We start from the raw sequence: 18,523 nt of genomic DNA on the forward strand, positions 1-18,523 counted from the left end.
CACCACCACGCAAGAATCTACAGAAGAGCGTTAGATTGAGAATGGTAGCGATCAACTCTGATACACTGAAAATTCAAAGTTGAGAACTCTGTCATGATAAAAGAAATACAAACTTAGTTAAATAACTGTCTACAAATGTGGACATTGGGTTACAAGCATTTTTAATTGGAGGCAAATCTTTCGTAGCACAGCATACTTTCTTTTACATATTTCTTCACAACTAAATAAATTTAAGCTGAAAAAAGTCATCCTGTTATATAAGTTTTTTTCTCCTGTAAATCTTCGTTCTCTCTGCACTTCCTTCTACCATCACTCCTTTTTCCTCTCATCCTTCCAACTTAGATCCAAGTATCTCCCCTTCGAGAGCCTCTTCTGCCTCTGCTGTGGGGGACAACAGCATAGACTGTCTGCTACAGAAGAAAGAACACACCTCCAGAAGCCTGTTGTCTAACCCTGACTTCTCCTACAGTCCATATCGATGCTCTCCCAATACCTTACCTCGAAGCTACCCCACCAATAACAGCAGCAGCAGACACAGCCAGATGGACAGCCTCATAATGCAGCACACACATGTGGAGAGGAAGAAAGACGTCCTGGACCATGTGAGGCAAAAATATCCTCAACATAAAACCATTATCATAGGACATCAGGACTGCACAAACGAGCAGGTAAGATTTGTTCATCATTAGCAGTGTTTGAAAAATGAAATGTGGAGCGAATTTATGACTTTTTTAAATTCATTTTAAGGCCAGCAACAACCTGTTTTCATTTTAATGATCTTCTAAGCTTTATCAACATGTTTTTCACATTGTGATTTCAATGAGTTGCTGACAGACATTTATCAGTTACTGTTTTGCATTTTCTTTTCTAAAACGATGTATGTGTGTTGTTATAGTGGTAATGCTGGAGGGGCATGAGGTGTCTTGTGGCTTGTCATAAATTTCACGAGTAGTACTACTGATCTCCCAGTTAGACCGGTACAGCCAGCATTATTTGCTAAGGTGGAGTTGTGTTGAAACAGCAACGGGTGGAAAGGGGTGGAGTTTGTCAGTGCACCTGATCCAAGCAGAGAAACATGCGGCATGTAGAAACTGCGACGTCTCAAAAGTCCGAGGAAAGAACCTTAAACCTGCCGTGAAACCGCAGGACTTGATTTGGACCCTTAGAGCTAAGTTACCTGGGAAGTGCTAAAACTCTAAAACCGCACTGCTGACACCAAGCATCTCCGCCAGGTAAGTTCCTCTAATTTATCTGTAAAGACCAACAGCTCCTCTGAGCCGCTCTTTTTCTACTACTTAAAAGACAACTTAGTGTAAAAGTAGCCAAAGCGATTAGCAGGATATGAACTTTACATTAGCCTTCAACTTGCGATACACAAGCTCCTGAGTGTTTGGAGCCGGCTCAACAAGCTGCTCCATCAGCGCGTCATTATGCGGGCTATTCAGCGTCTGCGCCAGATGTCTGTCACTGTTTGTTACGTCAGCATGTGACGAGAGCCAACACAAACAGAAAGGTACCATCATTTAACGGGTGGAATCACCGTTCTGACCCAGCACTGCTGTTGTAGGCGAAGAGTCCACCAGGTGAAAGAACTAAAAGAACTGAAGACGCTGTTTCCTAATATCTATTTTCCACACGCAGGCATTAAGAAAAATGACACATTTGCGCAGGAATGGTGAGCATTCCTCACAAGTTTGATCTGTAATGACAACAGGGATGTCTGTTTGCGCTCAGATGAGTCATAATAGCCATAACAGCCTGCTGAAGCAGTGAGCCGGGATTATGATTATTGCAGTGTGCTGTTAGCTGTATGGGGAGATTTTTATTTTCTGTTCCAATAAGTGGGGGGCACAGGGGCAGTAAGACATTACTGTCCTCTCAACCTACTTTATTTTCAGACTTTTTGAAGCTGCGGTGTGTTTTAAATGTGTCCCTCTTCAAATTTACACCTATGGGCATTAGAGACTCTGCACAAACTAATATACCATTCACAAACAAACAATTGTGTAATTATTCGCTATCGAAATATCACAACTTTGGAATATTAACAGTCTCATAGCAATTATATCCGCCATTTTTTACTTCAAATTTTAAAACACAAAGCCACAAGCTCTTATTGGTCATATTGAATTATTATCTTTGTGTGTTTTTGTGTGATTTATGTCTTTGGCTGTGTGCCCTGCTGATGATGCAGCTGGAATGCAGGTTGTTTCCTGTAATGTCAGAGAGACAGACTGATGGTTAAACCTTGATTATGTCCTTCCTTCTAGACTACTCTTTTGTTTGCATTGAATTTTATTATAAGTTTTATTCTATTGAATTTTAATAATTATAAACACTTTTCTGTGGAAAGGTTCAGTCCCAAATTATTTAAACATGCTAAAATAGCATTAAATTACATCACAAAAGGGAATCTTGCCTTACAAGACTTTTTAATGATGTTTTATGTATTTCTTATTCTGTCTCCTCTGATGTCCTGGTGTGCTTTTCTCTCTCGTGGACCCTAAAATTTTAATCTCCTATCTTGAGCAGTCATCCGATTATTAAAATAGAATAGTCATTCATAACACAGTCATACAAAAATAACATTGCCCCCCCCTCATCATATTTTTAAGAGATGCATTCAGGGTTTGAGTCTGATCTGCAGCCTCTTCTCACTCTCTGAGAATTTCACGTAGATGAAAGAAGTCCGACGATTGTGGGTTAACATAAGATAACAACTGTATGCAGCCAACAATGTAGTTTTATGTGGTCTGCCTTTGTCAATTTTGATATTTTTTTCTCTTTTGTGTTATGACTTTGTGCTGCTTTGGAGGGGAACCGGGACCTGTGTCCAGGTGACACTGAGAAGGTACCAGAGGCTAGCTTCTAGGCTGTAGGGAGACTCCCAGTACCTGCAGCATGATAGTGTTGGCTTCCAATGTTTTCAACTGAAAATACATTGCGTACTGCCACATAATCGCTATTGTCTCCTAAGATAAGTCAGTAGAGTAAACTATGGCTTCCCAGATTGCTTTGACACAGTGCACCAAAAACCCTGCCCAGAAACAGCTAGTGGCACACAAAGGAGAGGCATTGAGCTGACCCAGCCTCTAAACTCCCAGATTCCAATGTCATCTGGCAATTACTGGATAAACTAACACACAATCCATAGAGGCCCCCAGCTTGCAGCCCACAGGAGACAATGGTTCTGGTGCCCTGTGTGACAAAGTGGATGAGCAGTCGTAAAACTTTCAACTTGTCCCAGAAGTATTGACTTTTTGCACATTAAGCACATTATTCTCTCCATATATTTATTTACTATGATTTGCTATTGTCAGAATAACATTGCTGCACTGACTATCCCAGGTTTCTTTGTGTAAACACTATGTTGCCAGCAAAATCAAACATTCAGCAAATTAAAGCAAATATTCAGTCACATGTTACTTTAAGTTTCATTATGTTGTTAATTCATTAAGTTATGAATTAACTTAATTGTGCATACACACATTGTTTCTTTGTTTTCGGTCTTCATGTAGGTCCGGTGTGGGGAAGGCCCGCCCAGACAACATCACACCATTATTGTGAATGTAGCAGCTAATGGACTGTAGCTAGATAAAAGATGAATAAGTACTGCAAGCTGAGCAGATCTCAGGTGGAATATTGAGCCATGACAGAGCAGATTACATGGAGAAATGCATGGGTTGCTGTCCATACAGAGCAACAGGGGAACCATAGCTGAACTGAGCAAAGAGTCCAGAGTGTGGAGAAGTAATCGAGTAAATTAAAAAGTGAACTCTGGAGTAGGGCTGTTCGATATAACGATATATATCGGATGACGATATAAAAGCGTCTATCGTTTCATTTTACGCTGTTGTTTGTTTCGTGGTGTCGCAAAATAAACTCTTTACGGCAATATTGTTTCATGGTTTTGATGTCACTATATTCATTTCTTAAACTTCTCTCTTTCTCTTATATTTAATATAACCACACTACGGACGGACAAGCGCCTGTTTTTATGCGTTGTGGTTAGCAACAACGACGGTAAAGAATAAAGTTACGTTGAAACCAAGCACACCATCGTTTTTCTTGTGAACCAATAAGTTTAATGTGTCACATGGCCCTCTTCCTATTGAAAAAACAAAAGTTGTATCCAAGATGGCCGACTTCTAAATGGCCACCATGGTCACCACCCATCTTGAGGAGTTTGCCCCCTCACATATACTAATGTGTCACAAACAGGACTTTAATATCACCAACCATTCCCATGTTGTTACAGTGTATCCATATAAAGGCCCACCCTGTAGATCGTTATATCGAACAGCCCTACAGAACATGTTTATTGAACATCTTAACATTCATGTTTACAAAAAACTTTCTGTAAACATTTATCCACATTAATGGGGCCCTGTTACTGAGACAAACTAACTTGTTGACATTGTCCGAGAGGAGAGCTGACCGCTTCTTATTTACAGTGTTGCCTGCAACTGAGAACAGTCTCTCGCACAGAACAGTGGTTGCAGGAGTGGCCAGATATTTGCAAGCCAGCAGTGCCAGCTTGTCACCAGCTCCTGAATGAGCTACAGAATCAAGTGCATGATTCTGTCAGGCAGAAACTCCTCATCTGATTCATCTGTAATAGACTCATTTTCTTGGGTGGCTTATCTTCACAAGTCTGAGGTGGGGATTGATCATGCAGCAGTCTTCCAAGTGTGGGCCACACCCTCTCTCTGTCACTCTTGGGGAGGCACTTCCAAAGCTGGGGCAATCTTGAGACATTCATTGTTGATAAAGTTTTCTTGGTGGGAGGTTAGGTGTTCTTGGAATGCTGTTTTAAACCTAGTTACATATGCAGAGTCATCATTAGAGGTTTCCATCACATGATGCAAGTGGGAGAAGGCAGGCAGTACCACTGAGCAGGAAATATAGGATTCCCTACCCAGAATCTCAGTTACATACCTGTAGTGAAAACACACAGACAGAGGAAGAGATGGAAGACGAACAAAATGGTTATTAAAACAAGAAATGGGTTTTCTTTAATCAATTAATTAAAAAAAAATGTATTTCTTTCTTGTGGCATCAGCATCACAAGTTTGTGGCTCTGCTGGATCAATGGCTCCTTCTGCTCCCCCAGGGTTGTTTGTCGTGTTTCCAGGTTGGAATATGTTTGAATTGACCAACAATTTTCTGAAACCTGGACAAATCCACTGTCACCAACACTCACAGTGATGCAACAAGGCATATGCTCAAATGGCAAAGGTTTAGCTGCAGCATTTGTGTTTCGTGGACAATCAATCCCTACAGTTGTGATTTTTCCTTCAATTTCCCACTCACATGCCATTGTTAAGAAATGTTCAACACATGCCTCTGCGAAGTGACGCTCCTCTGTCTTCATTATTCTCAATGCAAGCGACTTTAATTCCTATGCGCAGTAATTAGTTGTGCAGTAATGTCAAGATAGTTACTGTTACTGTCCAGTAGTCACCTGACAGGGTGACATGTTTGGCTGCAGCTAAATTCTCTTGTTTTTTTCCTTTCCAGTGTCATAGAGCCCATTAATTTTTGACATCATTGTGCTTGTTGTTGGAGCCTTGTACAATGCATCTCGAAAGGCAACTTGCAAAACCTTTGTAAGGGCTGTGTCCTCGACGATATTAATAGTTTTGCAGTTTGTTGCAATCTACTTGCCAGTTGTGTCTGTCAATTTGTCTGAGGTAGACTTACTGAGGCCCCAAAGCTCAGTGAGAGTGGTTTGCCACAAGCTGGGCGACACGTTAGCCAAAGTGCTAGCAGCATCCCCGAGTAGCATATGCTTTGTGTGATATTTTTACCCTGGAAGTGCTTCGGAAAAAGAAAAATTCCTTCCTGCACAATGTGCATAGTACTTTATGTCGGTCAACTGTTCCATCTTGTTTTTTTAATTAAAAATTTCTATCAAACGAGCTAATGTGCTGTTTATCATCTTCCGTATTGAGTTGACTGGTTCTGCTGGCCGTTACTACCAGATCAACTGCCCATTTGCGCATGTGCCAAGATAACTTACTGGAACAAACTCCCCAAAATGCGTTGACAGGGACATTTCAAGGATTTTGAGTTATTCTGTGGGTGTTCTGCAGATGGTTAATTGCGTAAAAAAATTTAATCAGATTAGTCATGATGATGGATTAAGCTGCGTTAACGTGTTAATTTTGACAGCCCTAATATATATGGATATATATGTCCCTTAACATAAGATTTGATTAGTAGTAGAAGCACTTTTAATAATTTTTTTTACCATTTTCTCCTCTCTCCCATAATCATAATCTTTTTGCTTTTTCTTTCAATCCAGGTAAGGAGTCCCTGGTTTGTTGACAGTCCCCAAGGTGCTGGTGTCCCACACTTGGTGAAAGAGCAGAACAGGCTGGTTTCAAGTAGCATGTCTGGTGGAGAGATGATACCCCTATCTGCTGCCTTTACAAGGGGCTCTAAGGCTAGAGCAAGTCTACCTGTAGGCCGCTCAAGTGGTCAGACAAGAGGTTGGCCGTTAGGTATGTAGACACATCTAAATAAATCTGTTCAATAACACTGTATGAAATAGTTTACTTCTTAACTGATTTGGACAACACATATGAATATCCTGCAGAAGCTGTATGGAAAATATGGTCATGAATAGGGATGGGTACCGGTGTCCGGTGCCATGATGGCACCGGTTCTGACATAAACGGTAGTAACCAGACCGAAAAGCAGCGCACATTTCAGTGCTTTATTTCGGTGCTTTTTTTTCCTGAGCTGTGATACACTTCTAGCCAATCATTTTAAGTTTCCGAGTAGTAGGCGGGGCCAGGTACGTACGTTCTGTTAGAGCAGAGCTACAGATTAAAAATGCCCAAGGCGAAGCGGTCAAAAGTCTGGCTGTACTTCACAACAAAATATGCAAACTCAGCAGCCTGCAACAAGTGCTTTAAGGTGATACTGTGATACTGTCAAAGGAGGTAACACCAAGAATCCGATTAAACAGCTGGCGACGCATAGCGTTTTTTTTAAAAGCCCAGAAATGCGCTGTATTTGATAGCTTGCTGCGAGACCTCACACCGAGCACATCTACTGCGGGTGGGTTGCCTGTTATGCAACATCCCCCAAAAACACGAAGAGGAGAGTCCTGGCCCCTAGCCCTGCCAGTGTAGCAGAAATGATGACGGATGATGATGCAGCAGCCGTTCTTCTCTGCGTGAGTAGCTAATTTACATTGAGTAGGCTAACCACGTTATTACATTAATGCATGTAAGGTGAACTAGCAAACATCATCATAGCTACATGCGGCTGTCCTCTTGTTTGATGGCAGATACTCCCTTCACCCTGGCTAAAAAGGCTAAAATGACCAAAGAAAAAGTGGAAAACAGTTAAACATGAGAGGTTTAGGACAAAGTTTGTGTTTTTTCCATTGTTTAAGCACTGCTTCCAGCCAAGAGTGATACCATATATGCCCCATAGCTGCAGAAAAGGCTAACATTGTTATCTTTTTACAAAAAAAACAGCTGAACATGAGAGGTTTTTGGACCAATTTTGTGTTCTCCATTCTTTAAGCACCGGTTTGAGCACCGTTTGAGCACCGGCACCATTTCAAAAGTACCGATTTGGCACCGGTATCAGATAAAACCTAAACGATACCCATCCCTAGTCATGAAAATGCTGTCAGGATCCAATTTATGATAAAATACCATATTCCCAGATCACTTCCATCTCTCTTTAAAACATTTACTTTTAGAAGACATAATGATACAATAAACACACACACACACACACACACACACACACACACACACACACACACACACACACACACACACATTAAAAAAACAGCATAGAAAATAAATGGATGGGTTTTTTGCGCTAGTAAAGTTGTGGAGTTGCATTTTGTATTTTGTCTCACATCAATTATATCATTATCGCATAAATATTTTTGGCCATATCGCCCTGCTCTACTGTGGAGTACCTCAGGGTTTTCTACTGGGGCCCATTCTTTTCTCTTTATATTTGCTTCCCCGTGGGGTCCATTTATAAAAAGCATAATGTCCTTTCATTGCTTTGCAGATGACCTCCAGATATACAGTTAGGACCAAAAATATTCTGATTTTATACAATACAGTACAACTTTATTTATATAGCACATTTAAAAAACCAGCGGTACACCAAAGTGCTTTACAATAGACACAGGAAAATAAAGACATGGTTAAATAAAAGACGATTAACAAAGTACCACAAATGTCAGCAGGTTGAGTGCACTAATTATACAGGAATAAAGTTACCAAGAGCAGATATTGCTAAAAGATAAAGTATATAGATAAAAAAATTGAGCCAAATATAAAATAGGGACACTAACTAGATGGAAAAGCTAGGTTAAATAAGTGAGTTTTTAAACTGGATTTAAAAGATAAAATGGAGTCTGACGCACGGATAGCAATGGGAAGGTCGTTCCACAGGTTAGGTGCAACCAGGGCAAAAGCACGGTCTCCCCTAGATTTAAGTCTAGATCTAGGCTGAGCCAGGAGTAATTGGGCTGAAGACCTGAGGGCTCGCCCAGGGACATGTGGACTATGGAGATCGACCAGATAGCTAGGGGCTAAATTATTTATAATTTTAAAGGTGAGCAACAATATTTTAAATTCAATATGATATTTTATGGGTAACCAATACAAATCAGCAAGAACAGGGGTGACAGAGGCATGCTTTCTAGTACCAGTCAGGAGGCGAGCCGCAGCATTCTGGACAAGCTGAAGTCTGTGAAGGAGAGCAGAGTGAAGACCAAAGTAGAGAGAATTACAATAATCCAATCTAGATGTCACAAAAGCATGAATGAGTTTTTTAAAGATCTTTATGAGGGACATAGTGCTTAGCCTTAGCAATAAGGCGCAGTTGGTTAAAGCTAGATTTGATTACTGAGGACACTTGTTTGTTAAATTTAAAAGAGCTATCCAGCAGGACACCCAGGTCAGTAACCGAGTCAGAGAGAGAAGTGGCAAAGGAACCAAAGGTATCAGTTAATATGTCCCATGGGGTATGGTTGCCAAACACTGCAATTGCCGTTTTCTTTTCATTCAGGATAAGGGAATTGCCCAAAAGCAATTTTCTGACTTCTCTCATGCACTTGAGAAAGCAGTGCAACGGTGGAGCAAATGTTATATTTTTCAAAGATTAAGTCTAGAGGGGCATGTATAATGAGAATAACATTGGGCCAAGCACAGAGCCTTGAGGAACACCACAGCATAAGGATGCAGTGGTGTGCATGGCTCTGTACATTACCACAATAAACTTTAAATGAAACAACTCAGACTTGATGTGCAGACTTTAGCTTTTATTCTGTGGGTTGAAAAAGATGTCATAAAAATGTGAGGAACTAAAGTATTTTTAACACAGTCCCTTCATTTCAAGGGCTCAAATGTAATTGGACAATTAAATAACTGAAAATAAAATGTTCATTTCTAATACTTGGTTGAAAATCCTTTGCTGGCAATGACAGCCTTAAGTCTTGAACTCATGGACATCACTAGATGTCCTCCTGACTCTCCCAGGCCTCTACTGCAGCAGCTTTCAGTTGATAATTTGATAATGTCATAATGAAGGGATTGCCAACACCTGCCCATGAAATAGCCTTTAAGTAAATTTTCCAATTGGTCCCTCACTGTAACGCAGTTCACCTTTTGCGGCCTTGCAAAATTAGTTTCCTAAAATTTTGCATTCCTTTTTTCTTTTTTCTTTCTTGTTTTCTTTCTTTTTTTTTCTTTTTTTTTACAGCGCATTGTGTTCTGCGTCCTGATTGGCTATAGACCATTGTCAATCAATGGTTGCTATATTCCCATGTTTTGGACCTGAAAACAGGGTTTGATGTTTGGTTTCATTCTATAATACTGGACTTATTTTTCTACGAAGGTTTGAACTTTGAGGCTGTTTAAACTAGAGAGAAAATGTTCATGCTTGTCTGAGAAGTATGTAGTGAGGGGTTTTAAACCCTTAAAACATCTATAATAATTGTTAAAAATAAAGCTGACTAGTTCGCGGATTTCACCTATCGCAGGTTACTTTTAGAATGTAACTCCCGCGATAAATGAGGGGCCACTGTACTTTGGTCCCTTTAAAAAGAGGGTGGAACATGTTAAGGAGCTGAAACTCCTAAACTCTTCATCCAATTTGAGTGTAGACTTAAATGAAAGCTGAGAGTGTAAACATATCCATGCCCATTATATAACTATAATTGGAATATGTTTCAGTAAACAGAAAAAAAACAAAACTTGTGTCAATGTCCAAATACATTTGAACACAGTGTCCAAATGTATTTGGACACTGTGTTCAAATACATTTGTATTTGCGTATACAAACCAACAGCCATATTTCTAACCAGGCACTAGTGAACTGTCCCAGAGATGTACAGTCGTGAGGAAATAAACTTTTGGGCAACCCAATCTGTTACATGGGTATGACAGCGCTATTGGTCCTTTAGTGTCTTACTGTCATCTGGTTGCAAGGCACCTTGGTGTGACTTTCAACAGTGCTTTAAAATTTGATAAACAGATCAGCTCAGCTGTTAAGACAAGTTTCTTTTAACTAAGGCTCCTCAGTAAGGTGAAGGCCTGCCTCGCTTTTATTACCTGTCATCTTAATTACTGTAACTCTTTATATGTTGGCTCTGATCAGTTCTTACTTCAGTGTTCAAAATGCAGATGTTTGCCTTTTGACAGGAAAGAAAAGGTATGATCACATTACACCTATACTGGCATCCTAACACTGGCTTCAAGTCCGTTTCCGTATCCAGTTTAAAATGTTATTACCGGTACTTGTTTTTAAGAGTCTCAATGGTTTGGCGCCACGTTACTTAACAGAACTTTTGAAACTCTATGTAGGGTAATTTCCAATAAACAAAGTTAAAAAAAGGAGTCTTGTGTTCCTGGTTTCCAAAAGAAATGCTTCCAGTTGCATTATGATTTGAAGACTGTTTATGTATTACAAACTGAAGATGTAACAATGAACTCCTTCCTAAATAAGCATGAAAGTTCCAAAAAATAAGCAGTTATCCAGAACTACCTGTGCACACGGTCAGAAAACCGTGAGACTCCTAACCTCGCTGTCCATGCTCCGCCCCTTCCCCCTCACACAGGGTTTCATGCTGCTATTGCACTAGGGAGAAATGAATAAATCAGGAAGTGGAGAGGATTAGTAAGTGGGAAGTGAGGGCAGCTATGAAGAGGATGAAAAATGGAAAGGCAGATGTTTCAGATGATATACCTGTGGAAGTCAGGATATGTATTAATTCTTTAACCAGACTGTTTAACACAGTGTTGTAGAGTGGGTAAAAGAGTGTACTGCTTTTCAAGAACAAGTTTGATACTACAGTTCTGAACAAGGGTGAAGAACTTTACATCCGATTTTCTTCCTAACACAAATAAAGGCATTTGTGTCCCCCACTGGAATCAAACCAGCAACCTTTTGCTTGCTAATCAAGCGTGTCAAGCATTACACAGTTGGAAGCATTAGAGTTGTAGCTGCAGAAATCCCAGTTTCATTTTATCAAGTTACCAACTGAATTAACATTAATCCTGGCAGCTAATTTGACTGCTGAGGTTTCTCCTAGTAGCAGTTCTGTTAGATAGACAGTGTTGCAGTGGTTAGCTCAGTCATCTCACAGCTAAAAGGCCTGTAGGTCTGAACCTTCCTCAGGTTTTGTGGAGTTTGCATGTTATCTATGTTCCTGATACTTTGATGTTTCTCCCTGTTTGAAAACTGTATGTTACATATCAGGTTAATTGCTGATTACAATCAGACGTAACTAAGTATGTGTCACGGCTGGGGCAGCAGTCGTATGGTGTTACGAGAAAAGGACCCAAAATGCACGAACTGGCTGGGGTGCGAGTGTGTGTTTATTTACAGTGACGGCGAAGTACAAAAACAGGAAATAAGGAACAGGGAGCTACTAAAGCCTAGACTGGGAAAAACTAATAAACAACCCTGAAAACATAAGGACACAGGATGATACACGGAGATGACACGGAGGAAGCAGGGCAGAGAGACGCGGAGAAACAATGAATAACACAGACGAACCGACAAGGATCACAGGCAGGCACACACTGTAAAAACACACAAGGTAATTAGGGAATGACACACCAGAGGGGAACACAGCTGAACCTAATAGACACAACGAGACACAGACCTTCAAAGTAAAACAGGAAATTCACAAACTGTTCTACAACACTAACTCAGGGACACGAACAGAGCACAGGAGGGAGCACACTAAAACACTAAACACAAGAACCAAACCCTAAGAATGAATACAAAACATAAGATGATACCAAAATGAAACACAAAACGCTGGGTCATGTGGACCATGACAGTATGCATATGAGACAAATTGAGTGCATAGGATAGCTCGTGAATCACTGGGATTTAAATAATCTCTCAACATGAATCTATTCATACTTCACACTTCACCTGCAAGCTCTTGTGTTGGAGCTTGAAGGTTTAGTTTATAAGCTGTCTGCTTCATAAGCCATTGAGAAGCAAGCACCTGTACCCTATTTAATTTAAAGATTTTGTTGTGGATTAGCATTCTTATGTTGTATATGGCTAAATATATTAAAATAAACATCAAAAATATTTATTTTAGCTGCCACTCATCAGTTTGCGTATTAAGATTTGAAGATGTTTCTTTGTACGGTTCTGACACAGACTGATGGCCCCTCTTCCTGCCTGTTTGTGTTGTGTCAGGTGTGCTGTTCCTGCAGTATGGGGAGGAAACAAAGCAAGTCTGGGTGCCCACAGAAATCAGCAATCAGGATGCTCTTCGGGCTTTGTTTGTTACCGCTTTCCCTCAACAGCTCACCATGAAGATGCTGCAGTCTCCAAACATGGCCATCTACATCAAAGATACCACCCGCAATGTTTACTATGACCTGGAGGATATTAGGTGAGGGTGGTAAAGAGAATGATATACACAATTACATAGTTGTGCTCATAAGTTTACATACCCTGTCAGAATTTGTGACTTTTTTGGGCCATTTTTTTCTTTTAGAGAATATGAATGCTAATGGAAAAACTTTTTACTCGCTCGTGGTTAGGGGTTGGGTGAAACCATCTATATAAAAATTTATAATCACAACACAAACAATCAGGGGTGTTAAACTAATTTTACATCATGTACACATGCAGCCCACTTTGATCTTAAGCAGGCAGCACCAGTGACACTCCCCTTTCTGTCAGTGTAAAAAACATTACATATTTAACTGGGGTTTTTTTTTATATGATAAAGTGAGAAATGTGTCTGTTAGACTCTTTGGAGTTAGTTTGTTTAAAAAACAAATCAATTCTATAGTAGATAGTGAAAAACAGAAATCTTTCCTATTTTTACAAAGAGTGGTTTTGTTAGAGACATAGGTAAGCGTTTTGCAATTTGGAATAGTTTGTGAGAGCTGAAATTTCTTTTGTACTGAATTACACGTTTTTCTCCTCTTTGCAATCTTCTCTGAAGAGTGGCAACATGGGAGCTTCAAAACAACTCTCAAATGACCTGAAAACAAAGATTGTTCAACATCATGGTTCAGGGGAAGGATACAAAAAGCTATCTCAGAGATTTCAGCTGTCAGTTTCCACTGTGAGGAACATAGTGAGGATGTTGAAGACCACAGGTACAGTTCAAGTTAAGACCCGAAGTGGCAAGTCAAGAAAAATCTTAGATAAGCAGAGGCGAGGGATGGTGAGAATGGTCATAGTCAAGCCACCAACCAGCTCCAAAGACCTACAACATCATCTTGCTGCAGATAGTGTCACTGTGCATCGTTCAACTATTCAGCGCACTTTGCACAAGGAAATGCTGTATGGGAAAGTGATGCAGAAGATCAGTGACAGAATCAAGAATTAGAAAAAGTTGCATTTCCTGCAAAAATGCAGTGTGAATGCCGTGTAGTGGAATCTGCTGATAAAAGCTGAAGAAGCAGAATTATCTGCTGAACAGATGTGTAGAAGCTGAACTGCTTGCTGAAGATGGCTATATTTGAAAGGGTACACTGCAGAGTGTCAAGAAAGCAGTGTGCATGCAAGCAGGGAAGATGTGCGGCAACCGCCACAGGCAGGATTCGAACCTTCATCACTGGGTCTCTCGGCAGCTGCTCATCCCACTGAGCCAAACCAGTTCCAGTCCCAAAACAAAGATATGATGAGAGAAAAAATGTGCACTGCGCAGAAGAAGCTGAATTGTGCTGAAAAGAAGTGAAGAAAATGAAATTTGTGCTGAAAAGAGGTGAAGAAGCTGAATGTTCTGAAAAAAGAGATGAAGAAACTGAAAATTGTGCTAAAAAGAGGCGAAGGAACTGAAAACAGCTGAAAAGGGGTGAAGAAGGTAGAATTTGTGTTGAAAAGAGTTAAAAAACTTAAACTGTTTAATGAAAAAAATGTTGCCATAAGCGGGATTCTAACCCTGGCCTCCCGCTCTGAAAACGGCTGCTTATCTCACTGAGCTAAAACATAGCTCAGCCCAGCAAGCTAACTGGTGATCACACTGAAAATGTGGTCTCTTTCATCAAATGGGCCAAAAAGTGGCATAAAAAGCTTAATATCTCAAAAAGTAGAAAAGTTGTGAGCACCAAAGGACATAGCTGGCATTAGCAGAAATAACAGAACAGTTTAAATATTTGAATGGTGGCAATCGGCTGAAAACTGAGGGAGTAGTTAAGCGGCAAAGAAACGGAGCAACTAGAATAAGGTAGAAGAATAAAGTTTAAAGAGAAACAGGAACACAATGCCTCACCACATTCACACAATCAGTGAAGTTGAAGTTGCGCCAGGCCCGGATTTTTCAACAAGATAATGAACCTCAACACTGCTCAAACTCTACTAAGGCATTCATGCAGAGGAACAAGTACAACATTCTGAAATGGCCATCTCAGTCCCAACACCTGAATATTATTGAAAATTTATGGTGTGACTTAAAGCGGCTGTCCATGCTTGGAAACCATCAAACCTGACTGAACTGGAGATGTTTTGTAAAGAAGAATGGTCCAAAATACCTTCAACCAGAATCCAGACTCTCATTGGAAGCCATAGGAAGCATTTAGAGGCTGTTATTTCTGTAAAAGGAGGATCTGGGTACACGGTCGGCCCCCTGATCCGACTCATCCTTGCTGCTGGTCTATGGGCCGGGACACAGATGGTCATGGCCAGTCCCCACTTACCGTCCGCAGAGGGATGGAATAGGCTAGGCCAGACGGCTCCCCGGGCTAGGTTGGGCGATGGGAGTATGTGGCGGGGTGTGGCTTGCAGGGAGGCTGAGACACACTGGAGCTCCATCAGCCAATTATGTCTCCCCTATTAAAGAATGTACTAGGACATGCGTTGCTGTTTTGTGTGTTGCTAGCAGCTGAAAAGCTGCGGCCGAGTGTTAGAGAAAAGAGCAACCAAATAATGAAGTGTCGAAACTGCAACTATGTGGTCCATCATTCATGTCACACAGTCCATTTTTCTTTAAGTGCTTCCTATTATGTATCTTGAAATCCACTTTTTTTCCCCGGAGAGTCCCGTATGTCAACTGAAGTTATTTGTGGGGTTTTTTCTTGCATCCCGAACAAGTTTTGTGGCAGTTTTGGCTTAAATGTTTGTTTCCATTACAAAAGAATTTTTCCACTTCTTTGTTTGAACACTGCTGATTGATGCTGTCAATTGCCTGGATATCATTTTTCCTGTTTCATAAAGTTCAACTATCGTCTCCCACAGATCCTTTGATCATTCTTTTGCTTTCCCTGTAGCTCAGAATCCAACATCAGTGCAGCACTGGGGGTTTGTCAGGAGCCCAGAAACTCACTGACGTTTTATACACACAAACTAATTACAAGGAAACAGATCACGGACTGGTCACCGTTATTATTAAAACTTTCATGGTATAAAAAACATTGATCATGGTCATTTTGGTAGTTTCTGTTGTCATTATGATTTAAAAAGGGTATGTTTGATAATAAATGGTTTCTCCCAACCACTAATCATGATTGAAATAAAGGTTTTGTATTATCAATCATATTCTCTGGAAAATGGCCCAAAAATTACAAATTCTGCCACGGTATGTAAACTTACCAGCACAACTGTTTATAAACAAATCACAATCCCCTCTGTCCTTTTTACTCATTAACAAATTCAGATTATCTGTCATTGTGTTTTGTTATATTGCTCTTACATTTACTAAAGATGAAAAAATTTGAAAATATTTTGGTGTCAATTGTAAAGGAAACATTTTTTTCACTTTTGCCATCTTTAATTGATACCTAGTTTTCCTTAAGCTTGTTTTTAGCACTAAACCTTACATACTCAGTCTGGCAGCTACACTTTTTACTTATTGTCAAATTCAAAAGGATTAAGAACCCTGAGGTTAAAAGGCTTCATCATTCAAAAAAGCATACACTTCATGTCATGCTCTAAATGGTTTGTATCCTCCATCCCCTGCTGTACCTAGAGATAATGGCACTCTCAATATCATCTCCTTTCAGTTACAGAGCCCCCCACCTTCTACAAAACGACTTCTCAGCGTTTTAGGTTTAGGCAGCAAAAGGAAATCAATTTGCCTCATATATCAACAGTAACTGAATTGAAATAGACAGCAAAATGTTAACAATTGCATGCTGAACATCACAATGATAAACTAAATAAAACTGTTCTCACAAACAAAATTTAGACCACCCCTTTATTTTAAAGTACACGCTGCACAGCCATGAGACCTGTTTTGACCAAACAACATGTCTGATCCATTTAATTACTACTCAGTGATTTCAGCATACCACAACTTAAGCTAAATATTTAATAATGCGTTTCACATGTGTCAAAACTGATTCAGTATACCTTTTGTAGAAGTTGTTGCACACATTGATTTGTCACATCATGCAAATCTGTTGCTTCTAGACACATCACCCCCAACTCCTTCTTGAAGGCGTATCATAAAGACCCTGAACATGTGTTCAAACATCATGCCAAGTCTGCCACTGTAGGAGGAAAGGTGAGTCAGTCAGCTTTTTTTGTTTTGGTTTGTTTTTTTCAATTTAATGCATTGTGGTTTATTTTCTCCACAGAAAATGGTACATGCAAAAAGTCGTTAATATTTACAGTATATACAAGATCTTTAATCAAAGGGATAGTTAAACACACTACAAACAACATTTTCCCATTACATTTCAGCAGTACTAGAATTTTGAGCAAAGCTATTAACATCTCTTTGATTTCAGGACACAGCACTGAAAGTGAATATAAAATGCAAAAATATTAACAGTAGTTATATGAGAGCCTGGACACTGAACCCGTGTCTGGTGTGGATCAGGCCAACTAAACATAAAGATCAGAAACTTCCAGTTAGGTTGTTAATCTGTCCATCAGAATAAAGGATTAGCAAAATGTATCCAAGTACGGGGCCCATTTACAGAGCTCTAACTGTTTAAAACCTGTGAACTTTGTTACACCCCAGCCCAGGGGAAACCGGTGCACAACACACTGGGCGATCGTGGCTCAAGAGTTGGGAGTTCGCCTTGAAATCGGAAGGTTGCCGGTTTGAGCCCCAGCTTGGACAGTCTCGGTCGTTGTGTCCTTGGGCAAGACACTTCACCCGTTGCCTACTGGTGGTGGTCAGAGGGCCTGGTGGTGCCAGTGTCCGGCAGCCTCGCCTCTGTCAGTGCGCCCCAGGGTGGCTGTGGCTACAACGTAGTTTGCCATCACCAGTGTGTGTAAATTTAAATCTACTTATGCTAAATATTGGCTGTGCTCTAAACCAAATCTGGCTGAGAATACATGAAATGTGCAAACTGCAGCTACACTACCAAACCAAAAACTGCCACAGAGTTACATAACCAGTCAGTTTATTAAATTCCAAAAGGTAGCGGGCGTCAAGGTGAGCATTGCCAAAACAACAAACAAAACTCTCTAGAAATGAAGTGAAACTGGCTTACCTACACGGAGAAAACCCAAAAGAAAATGCAGGTCTCTTATCTGCCTCCCTAACCAAAAACAGGAGAAAATAGCTTCTCAGCCCTACAGCTACCGAGTAAAAATATTTACAACTATTTACAACAAAACTATTCACAACACAGCAAAAGCTTCTCATTCCAGAGAACAGAGTCTCACACACAGCCACAGCTCATTGGGAGCAGGAAGCAGCCAGGGGCAGAAGGGTCCTCATTTATAGCCAGCCTCTCCCAGTGCTCCACCAATGGTCAGCCTCCACCTGGAACTCACAAAACATCAATAACATAGAACACAAACTACGCCACCCTCTGGCCCCTAGCCGGTTTAGAAAACTCAGAGTGAAAAACGATACTCAGGGTTGAGTAACCCCGAACTGTCCAACTCGGAATATTCGGTTTCAGAAAGGCTGATAACAAGTAGTTCAATCAACGCGGAGTTGCTTTAACCCCAAGTGAAGCGCGCGCACGAGGATACATAAAGCCCTGATCAGTGGAGCGCAGATTAAGCGAGTCACCATGGAGACGGAGGGAAAGAAGGCGCGGTCAATGTATTTTACAGCGCTTGAGGCCGAAATTCTGATGGCAGCATATGC

The 18,523-nt window shown here is 40.5% G+C and overlaps 1 protein-coding gene across 1 annotated transcript in view; it reads left to right on the plus strand.

Annotated features, from left to right (window-relative positions):
* Nucleotides 1–2,802: 2,802 nt before the first annotated feature.
* LOC102192864 (sickle tail protein homolog) overlaps nt 2,803–18,523 on the plus strand; it is a 40,335-nt gene continuing 24,614 nt past the window's right edge. Inside the window, exons 1-4 of the mRNA XM_013915522.1 lie at nt 2,803–2,851; nt 6,308–6,506; nt 12,712–12,910; nt 16,882–16,975. Coding sequence (XP_013770976.1) covers nt 6,395–6,506; nt 12,712–12,910; nt 16,882–16,975 — 405 coding nt within the window. The 5' untranslated portion in view covers nt 2,803–2,851; nt 6,308–6,394. The remainder of the gene's footprint in view (nt 2,852–6,307; nt 6,507–12,711; nt 12,911–16,881; nt 16,976–18,523) is intronic.

Source organism: Pundamilia nyererei, unplaced genomic scaffold, assembly GCF_000239375.1.
Source record: "Pundamilia nyererei isolate P.nyererei 1_Seehausen unplaced genomic scaffold, PunNye1.0 scaffold00318, whole genome shotgun sequence".
Taxonomy (NCBI): Eukaryota; Metazoa; Chordata; class Actinopteri; order Cichliformes; family Cichlidae; genus Pundamilia; species Pundamilia nyererei.